Source organism: Lutra lutra, chromosome X (genome assembly GCF_902655055.1).
Source record: "Lutra lutra chromosome X, mLutLut1.2, whole genome shotgun sequence".
NCBI classification, from domain to species: Eukaryota; Metazoa; Chordata; class Mammalia; order Carnivora; family Mustelidae; genus Lutra; species Lutra lutra.
The window spans coordinates 43,169,166-43,178,574 of NC_062296.1; the positions used below are offsets into that span (position 1 = coordinate 43,169,166).

The 9,409-nt window shown below is 45.2% G+C and overlaps 1 protein-coding gene across 2 annotated transcripts; it reads left to right on the forward strand.

Annotated features, from left to right (window-relative positions):
- The first annotated feature begins 4,602 nt into the window (after positions 1-4,602).
- ARMCX2 (armadillo repeat containing X-linked 2) lies at positions 4,603-9,060 on the forward strand. 2 transcript variants are annotated; one of them, XM_047716620.1, is made up of 4 exons: positions 4,603-4,684; positions 5,895-5,958; positions 6,282-6,354; positions 6,692-9,060. In XM_047716620.1, exon 4 carries the CDS (start codon positions 6,821-6,823, stop codon positions 8,651-8,653), a length of 1,833 nt encoding a protein of 610 aa, XP_047572576.1. In that variant the 5' UTR covers positions 4,603-4,684; positions 5,895-5,958; positions 6,282-6,354; positions 6,692-6,820; the 3' UTR covers positions 8,654-9,060. The 2 variants fall into 2 exon arrangements, with proteins under 2 accessions (XP_047572576.1, XP_047572577.1); XM_047716621.1 differs by lacking the exon at positions 6,282-6,354.
- Positions 9,061-9,409: the final 349 nt, after the last annotated feature.

A 9,409-nucleotide genomic window follows, 5' to 3' on the forward strand; every position in this document is an offset into this window, starting at 1 on the left:
AAGGGAGTGGAAAGAAAAAGTGAATTTTTTTATTTTCTTGTTAGCATTATTCTGTTCCTTCTTTTTAAACACTAAGTATGCATCTTTTTTATTATCAGAAAATATAGAACTTTATTAATTTAAGAAAAAAATTCACTTAAAAATGACATTTATCATAAACAATCACACTTACCGCATAATGAGTTTTGTACATGCCACTCAAATCAATCTTAATTTCTTCTACATCTTCTACATCTTGTCACATGACAAGATCCTGTTTAGCGAATCAGTTATGAGGGTTTACAAATCTACTAATATGGTATAACCAAGTAGGCTTTATTTCTGGAATGCAAGAGAGTTGTTCAATGTTGGAAAGCCATTCATTCATTTATTCAACACATTTACTGAGCATGCATTGTTCTTGATGATGTGGTTACAGCAGGGAATAAAAGAGACCTCAGTCTCTAATCTCATGGCTCTCACATTGTAGTCAGAGAGACAAACAACAAACAACATAAATAAACAAAATATATAGTATATTGTTAATGACACCTACTAAAAAGAGAAAAATTAAAGGCAAGAAAGAATGATATGAAAAGTTCAGATGGGTTGAACATTTAAATAGTGTGACTTGAGAAGGAATCACTAGGAAGGTAACCTTTGAGTAAAGACCTGAATTCAATGAGGAATCTAAGTATGGTGATATTTTGGGTAAGAATATCCTAGGCAGGAGAGCAAGGAAAAGAAAATGCTCTGTGAAGGCAACAAGCCCTGTATATTCCAAGAACATCAAGGAAATAAGGATGGCTGAGCTAGAGAGAGAATAACAGAAGATGAAGCAAAGAGATAATAAGGCTGAAGAGAGTAAGATTCTATAAGTTAGAGTAAGCACACTTGCATTTAAACATCTGGGGAGGTGGAGGTGGGGGAAGAGTAGAGTTTGAACTTGAGGGATCTGTTGAGAATAGACTATACAGAGACTAGAGTGGCAGGGAACCCAGTCAATCGAAATAATTCATTGCAACAACAAACCAAAGAAGAAAAGAAACCTTTCAATTAAAGTATTTGATAAACTTAGCCATTTCTGAATATTTAAAAAGTGTTACCAAAATAGGAATAGGAGGAAACTAAGTTTATGCAGTAAAGAATTATATATAATTTAACAAATCATTCTTGGTTATATTAAATCAGATATAAAAGAAAATACCCTTATCCTGATAAAGAATATATCAGAGGAACTTCTGACCTGGCAGATTCCTCATTCCTTATGGGCTACCAAGACCACAGAACTCATGACTTGGCTCCACTCAGTGACATTATTTCTTTGTATTGCCTTTTTTTTTTTCAGTACTTGTAAACATAAGTGAAAATAACCTTGAAAAAGGGAGAGAATAACCCTGGTAAATACAACTCCTTATTGACAATGTATCCTATTTCCTGTCTTTCCAGTTATGTCCTTCTCTCCCTAACCAGTATCACATTTTGCTTTTTGCCATTGAGAACCTTGTGGGGGGCACTTCAGGTAGTAAGGCCATAAGTAATTTGTCTTTTTCTAATCTATCTTTTTCTGCATGTTTACAATGAGCAAGTATTTTCATAATCAGAAACTATCAGAAACTTGGAACTCAATGATGCAATTATTTAATGCATGGAGAAAAGCTTGGATATGAAAGCATCAATATGTGTCACTCTCTACATGGAAGTTTTATGGGGAATAATAATTTCTGTCTCTATTTTTTTGTATTTTTCAAATGTTCAATGAGGCTTTAGTAATTTAATTTTATGGCAAATTTGTCAACCTGAAAAATTTTGTAAGAGCTCTCCTCGCTCATTAAAACATTTCTTCATACATGTTTAAAAAAAGAAAAATTTAAAAAGAGAGACTATGTCAGAAACAGCAAAAGTTACACTAAATGATGAAACAAAAGAGGCATTCCCATTTTCTTCAAGAATAAGATCAGGAGGCTCTCAGGCACTGCATTACTCAACACAGTTCTGAAGGTTCTGATCAAAGTAACACATGCAGAAAAGAAAAGAAAAAAGGTGTAAGTATTGGAAAGGGAGAAATGGGGAAAAAATCATCATTTGCAGATGATCATGTATAAATACCTGGAAAAACCAAAGTATCACGTGAAAACTATTGGAATTAATAAGATAGATCACAAAAATTGGCAGATACAAATAATACATACATAATAATAGTAGATTACATATATATAAATATATACATAAATACATATAATAGTAGAACATGTTCCTTAAGCAGAAAATTCCCTATCAGAAATTATAACTGGAGAAAGAATAGCATTTCAGGAACAAAGACTTGTTAGGAAAAACCTAACAAGTAATAGGAATTACTTAGCTGAAGAAAATTATGAAATTTGATTAACAAACATAAAAATAGATCTGTACAAGATAGAGACATACCATATTCCTAGAGGGGAAGCCTCAATTTTAAGATGTTAATGTTCTTCTAATTAATTTGCAGACTTACTACAATTACAATACAAATTCCAAATGCTTATTATGTGTTTACTGTTGCTCAATCCGGAACTTGATTAATAACCACAAATGCACCTACTGATATGTGCATAAAAAGGACAATAGAAATTGTTAGCAGTGGCTGAGAACAGAAACGATATTGAAGAGCTCTTTCTCTGTATACTTCATATATTTCTTTATTATTCTGAATATTTTAAACCATTAATATGTTACCTTTGTTCACCAGAAAAGAAAAAAACAAGAGTTTCCAAATCTGGATTATTATATGTAACACTCTCTAGGCCATTGTACCAGTTCTTAATATTTAGGGGAGCAAAGCCCCTTTCAGAAACTGATGAGGTCAGTGAACTGTATCCCCCCCCCAAAAAAATGCACTTAACCACTCATACATTCAAAAACAAAACCTTGTGTTCAATTTCAGGTACAGCACAGAGGTGGTCAGTTGAGAAACCCCACTCTAGGTTAATAGGTATGGTCAGTGGGGAGACTCCCTGCGGTCCCGGCACACATTTGGCTGAGGGGGCAGCAAAGTGGGTGTGGGCTGCAGACAGTGACCCTGCAGCAAGACCAGATTCTCCCTGGGTGCCCTGTGGCAAGGAGGCCCAGCTGGCTGCACCCCTCCAGCCAGGTGGTAGCAGCAGTGTTAAGGAGCCCTGTTAACTAAGGCACCAGGAGAGAGGGCAGAGCAGGCCTATCTGGGTGCCTCTGCCAGCCAGCAATCACTTCTTCTTCATGGGAACCCAGAGCTGCAGGGCTCTGTGGGAGCAGCAGTCCCTCCTAGGCATCCCTGAGTTACACCTGTGGGAATTTGGGGGAGGGAGGGAGAAAGGGAAGAAGCCAAAGACAGTTACTCAAGTTGGTCCCCTGAGTAAAGGTGGTATTTACCACCTTGGTCACCAGTCCCTGTGTACTTTTAGAGCCAGAGATAGAGTCAAGTGGCTGAATGCAAGGAATGAAGGCTCAGGAATATGAGAGGAGGTAGAGGGTCAGCACCTTCCCCACCCTTGACAAAATAGGGGGAATTTGGCCATCTCTGCATCCCTTACTTTGTCCTTTCCTCAGCCGAACAGCTCTTCCTTTTGCCCAGAGCTGAATCATGAAAGTGGAACCTAATCCTGGGACAGGTGTTCAAAACTGTCATGGTTACAGCCATCAAATTACAGGAGGTTCACACAGCAGTCAGCAATGGTTTGGGAACATTAAATAAATGTTTCTCTAACAGAACAAGACAGGATCATTTATTTATCCAACTGAAAAGCTGTCCCAGAAGGAGAAAAAGTAGGATATTATTTGTCCAAAATAAATAAGACTGGACAACCTAACATCTCTCCATGGATCAATTTACAGATCACATTAAAACATGCTTATCTAGTTGAGGAAAATTCCATTTTTAGATGTTCAAATCCCTTAACATGTTTTGAAAACTATTTCCTATGTGGTCAATAGAATTCATTTTCTGTGTGGTAAAAATTAACCAAAATTAATGGTGCCTTCAAATATTAGTGGGAAATCTCTATAAATCATGCAGCTCTTTTTTGTTGCTCCTTCCCACACTGTGGTATTTTCTTACTGTATTAATAAAGGGTGGTGATCGCTTTAAAAACAAATCGGAGGAATGCTACAAAAATACAGACCCCATTACCATTCCTCGTCTCCTTTCTGACACTCTGCCTCTTATACTGGAACATGCGCCCGACTGCAAGGGAAACGGTGGCACTAGTGGATGGGGGATTGAAAGTGGAGCGAGGAGAGAGTGTCCAGTTGCCTACGAAGGAATGAAACAATTCCCCAACACACAACACACACAAGTAAATCTTGCCAGTAGCCCTCCAAGAAGATGCATCCCATCCCCGGTATCTAGAAAAAGGCAAATTCTAACACAGGGAGAAGGGGCTACTTTTGGCCCCTGGGACTACAAAGACAAAAAAAAAAAAAAAGAGTGACAGGACCTGATGTGGTGGGGTGAGGTAGGAGGGGGGCTAAAGGAAGGGGCTCATGCTCTCGGTAGGAGTGGAAATTGGGGACCCACGCTCACTGGTGATGCAGCCCTCACGTGACCAGGAGCTGACGTGGGCAAAGGTACTTAAAGCCCTGCCGGCCGTCCTCCGTCCTCCTCTGGGTACCAACTCTCTTGCGCCGCGCACTGCCGTGCGTTTAACCCAGGCGAGGAGGAGGAGGAGAAAATTCCCCCAGATCCGGGCAGGTGGGTGTGAGGGTGGGCATAGCCTGGCACTCCTGAAAGGGGTAGCTCAGAGAGGCGGGCGTCTGAGGCCGCGGGTGCCTCTGCCTCGCCCGCTCCTGGCCAGCTTTCCCGATCCCCGCGCTCAGTCGCAGCTCATTTTGGTGGGCGGCGGGGAGAGGGGGAGGGGGGAACCTAAAGACTGATATACTTGCGGAGAATCCTCTTACTTCCTCTCCCAGTGAATGTTTTCTGGTTTTGTGTTTGACACTTCGGCCCCGCACCCCCACATCCTGTCCTGTTTTGAGAGGAGGAGGGAGAGAAATAAACGTGGCAGCGCATATAAGGCCAGCGGGGTGGTTGGGCAAGGGTGACCGGAGGGGACGCAATTGGAAACAAGCCGGCCTGGCCCGTTCACTCTCACCCTCACTTTGCAGATACCTCCCCCGACTACGCCCTCCACTTTCCACTCTCCCGCCCCCCGGCCGGCCCCCGGTCCTTTGAGGGTGCTGGAAAATGGGTGTGCCAGCCTCTGTAGGGGAGATGGAGGGTTTGGCGCTGTCTGGACTTCACGGGAAGGGGGGACCCTAAGAGAATCTGGTATTAAACCGCTGTGCTAACTCCCAGACTGCTTTCCAGACACCTCCAACCCACACAGCCCTTCACCCCCGTTTATTGAGTCCTGGAAAGGGAGTTCTGGTACGCTGGCGGGAGGCTTGGCGGTTATTAGGGAATCTGGGTGGGGGGGTGGGAGGCGGAGCCCAGAACGGAGAAACAGTGGAAAATCACGACCCTCAAACCGAAAGGTCAGACATCGGGGCCTCTGATCTGCAGGCTTATGCTACGTCGGGGGGCTGGGGACTGAAGGACGGGTGATCATGGGAGGAAGACACTAGATTGTTTGGCAGTAATCCCTCATCCGGCGTCCCATCCAGTTTTTGCTGCACTCTCGCCCCGCCCCCTCCCGCTTGGGTGCAGGAGAAGGGGTGTGGCCGGAGAAATGGCGGACAAGTGGGGCGGGGCAAAAGGAAGGAGTGGTTGAGTGCCTGGGGAGTCTGCGCAGGAGGGGGGGAGATTGGTGTGGGATGGGAGGGGTAAGAAGAATTGAGGGAATTGAGAGGTTGTCATTCTACACAACGCGAATGCTAGAAGGCAATTATGGGGACTTGTGGCGTGGGTCTCCAAACACCGCGCTCAGTCTCCAACCTCTGGTGTCTGTATTTCTGCCCTTCAGTCTGTCCTTAGGATGAAGCTTTCACTGAACTGAACGAAGAGGAAACAGCCCTGAATCCCTGGAGGTCAGTGTGGAGGGTGGGAATTGTCTGGGAACCCCTGGTGTGGGTATGGGGGAAACCAGAGCAGAGCCTGGGGCCAGAGGCTTCTCTTCCCCCCATCTTCTCCCTCTGTAGGGAGACACCCTTGCCTTGGGCCTGTCTTCTTTTGGTGCAGAGAAAGGGGTGTGGCATCTGCCTTCTTAATTAATGGTTTGACGAGGAAGGGTTAAGGAGGGGAAGAGGATCCCTGAGACAGAAAACTTGACCCACAAGGATTCAAATCAGCACAGGAAATGGAATCCATCTACCAACGACCCCAAAACACCCTTTCTGGGCTCTCTCTGCAGGTCTGCCTGAATTTGAGGCCCTGCACAAGTACAAGCTTGGTGGAAAAACGTAAACTGCCCGTGTTCCCAGCAGGTTGGTATTTGCATGAGCACCATCTGGGAATCCTTGGGCATGACTGAAGGGGGAATCAGAGCAGCATCTGGGGTCTCTACTGTTTTTCTGCTCTCCACCAGCTTTCGTAGTGTCCATACTGCCTCTCATCCCCCATTTAGGTGCTGGGAAATTGTGTGTTGGCATTGGGTAGGGCCAGCTAGGGATGAAGGTGAAGGAAACCTTAGACAACCTGGTTCCTATGTCTGGGTACTAGCCCACGCACCAAGCATTATGTTTCCAAGCTCTCCTCTGTGTAGGCTTGGTTAAGCACAAAGTGAGCCAGAGCCTTAAGTTTCATTTCTGTCCTTTGTCCCAGGTCCTGCTCTGCTTGCAGCCTGGGGAAAACCTGTGAGCCAGAGCGGAAGTGCCTCGCCCAGACGTGCACACATCCCATTTAGGAAAGCCAGTTCCACACCCTGGATCAGAGAATTACTCCAGCTGCACTATGAGCCGAGTTCGAGATGCTGGCTGTGTCGCCGCCGGGATAGTGATTGGGGCTAGTGCCTGGTACTGTGTCTACAAATATGCCAGGGGAAGAAACCAGACAAAGAAGAGAATGGCCAAGCCCAAGACAAGGGCTGTGGCTGGGAATGGAGCCAGGGCTAGAGCCGGACCAAGGGCCGGATTCACAATTGACCTTGGGCCTGGATTCGGTCCTCCAACCCCAGTCCGCACTCGGACAGAGGACGGGGCCCAGGATGAAGCCTCTGCTCTGGAAGCAGCTGGAGATGAGGCAGTGGCCCCAGCTGCAGCCAGCGCTGAGGCTCAGAGTGGGGCAGGAAATCAGGTCCAGGAGACAGAAGGGGCAAGGGTTGGGTCTAAGGCTGAACCAGTAGCAAGGGCCACAGCGCCTTCCTCAATGGCACCACCCCCCGGGGAGGCAGAGGCTTCCGTGGCTGCAGAGGCTCCCACAGTGGCAAGGGCTCCCAAGTCGCCAGAAGCCCCTGGCACAGCAGAGGCTACCGGGCTGCCCATGGTGCCTCCCAGGGCACCAGCGCCTACAGAGGCAGCAGCATCTACAGAGGCTGCGGAGGCTCCTGTACCCACAATGCCTCCTGCCGCACCAGTGCCTTCTGGGGCAACAGTGCCTACTGGGGCTGCGGAGGCTCCTGGGACTTCAGGATACCCCAGAACAGCAGCACCCTCCAAGAAAGCAACGCCTGGGGCTCATACCGGCGCTATACCGAAGGCCGGGTCAGTGGCTGGAGCTGTACCCAAAGGTGGAGCCAAGGGAACCAGGTCTCGGACTGGGGGCAAGGGCAAGGGCAAGAAAAACAAGGTGGAAGTAGATGAACTGGGGCTGGGCTTCCGCCCTGGGGATGGGGCTGCGGCAGCTGCTGCAGCCTCCGCTAACGGGGGACAGGCTTTCCTGGCAGAGGTCCCTGATTCTGAGGAAGGGGAGTCCGGGTGGACTGACACAGAGTCCGAGTCAGACTCTGAGCCTGAAACCCAGCAGAGAGGGAGAGGGGGGAGGAGACCTGTTCCCATGCAGAAGCGCCCCTTTCCTTATGAAATAGATGAGATTCTCGGTGTCCGAGACCTCAGGAAAGTCCTTGCTTTGCTTCAGAAATCTGATGATCCTTTCATCCAACAGGTAGCTTTGCTCACTCTGAGCAACAATGCCAATTATTCATGCAACCAAGACACAATTCGCAAATTGGGAGGCCTCCCAATTATTGCAAACATGATCAACAAAACCGATCCCCACATTAAGGAAAAAGCCTTAATGGCCATGAATAACCTGAGTGAGAACTATGAAAATCAGGGCCGACTTCAGGTATACATGAATAAAGTAATGGATGATATCATGGCCTCTAACTTGAACTCAGCAGTACAGGTAGTCGGACTAAAATTTTTAACAAACATGACAATTACCAATGACTACCAGCACCTGCTTGTCAACTCCATTGCAAACTTTTTCCGTTTGTTATCTCAGGGAGGTGGAAAAATCAAGGTTGAGATTTTGAAAATACTTTCAAATTTTGCGGAAAATCCAGATATGTTAAAAAAACTGCTTAGCACCCAAGTGCCATCATCCTTTAGTTCCCTTTATAATTCTTATGTGGAATCAGAAATTCTTATTAATGCCCTTACTCTGTTTGAGATCATCTATGACAATCTCAGAGCAGAAGTATTCAACTACAGAGAATTCAATAAAGGTTCCCTTTTTTACTTATGCACTACATCTGGAGTGTGCGTTAAGAAAATTCGAGCCTTAGCCGATCACCATGACCTCTTGGTGAAAGTGAAAGTTATAAAACTAGTGGACAAATTCTGATTGGCTATGTGCTCTCAAAAGACTTGAAGAAATTTCTTGATTTTCCAGTCTGGAAGCAATGAAAATTGAAAGTTATTGCTTTTCCACTTGTCCATGTACTAAAGGGATCCTTTCAGCTGCCAGTTTTGAATAATGTATCATCCAGAATGATGTTATCTGTGACAGTCTCCAGCTTGAAGCTGAACCATTTTATGAATACCAAATAAATAGTCCTCTTGTACTGAAAACGTATTTGTGACTTTAATCGTGCTGCTTGAATGGAAATATTTTTACTGGTTCCTCTATGTGAATTGACAGTGAACCTGTCCATCATAAATAGCCTACACTTCTGTCATTTGTTTTGACTTGAATTTATCCACCAAAGATTTCATTTGTGTATCATCAATAAAGTTGTGTTTTGACTGACAAAAAAAAATGTTCTCATGTTTTTAAATCTAGCTGGTGAGATAAGGCACATAAATGCAAAAGGATGACTAATAGCACCTGGGCAATGTTCATAGTCAGATATGTGCTGTCTGGTTAAATGACGAAGTTGCTAGAAAGCTTTAAGCTGGGCTCTGAAAGGACAGCATGAAAAAACACAGAAGAGCATTTCAGGTGAGGAAAATAGTTTGAAGATAGTCATGAGGTGGGAAATCTGTTCCTATGATAAGAAGGTAACCAATTTGCCTGAAATGGAAGCTGTGGGAAAAGAAGTGATGAGAGAAAAGGGTGGAAATCAAGGGTGAGGAAATTTGGGAGGAGATCCCAAACCCA

What these genes read in the sequence shown, in the direction of transcription:
- ARMCX2 (XM_047716620.1), top strand. Translation starts at nt 6,821, where the DNA reads ATGAGCCGAGTTCGAGATGCTGGCTGTGTCGCCGCCGGGATAGTGATT.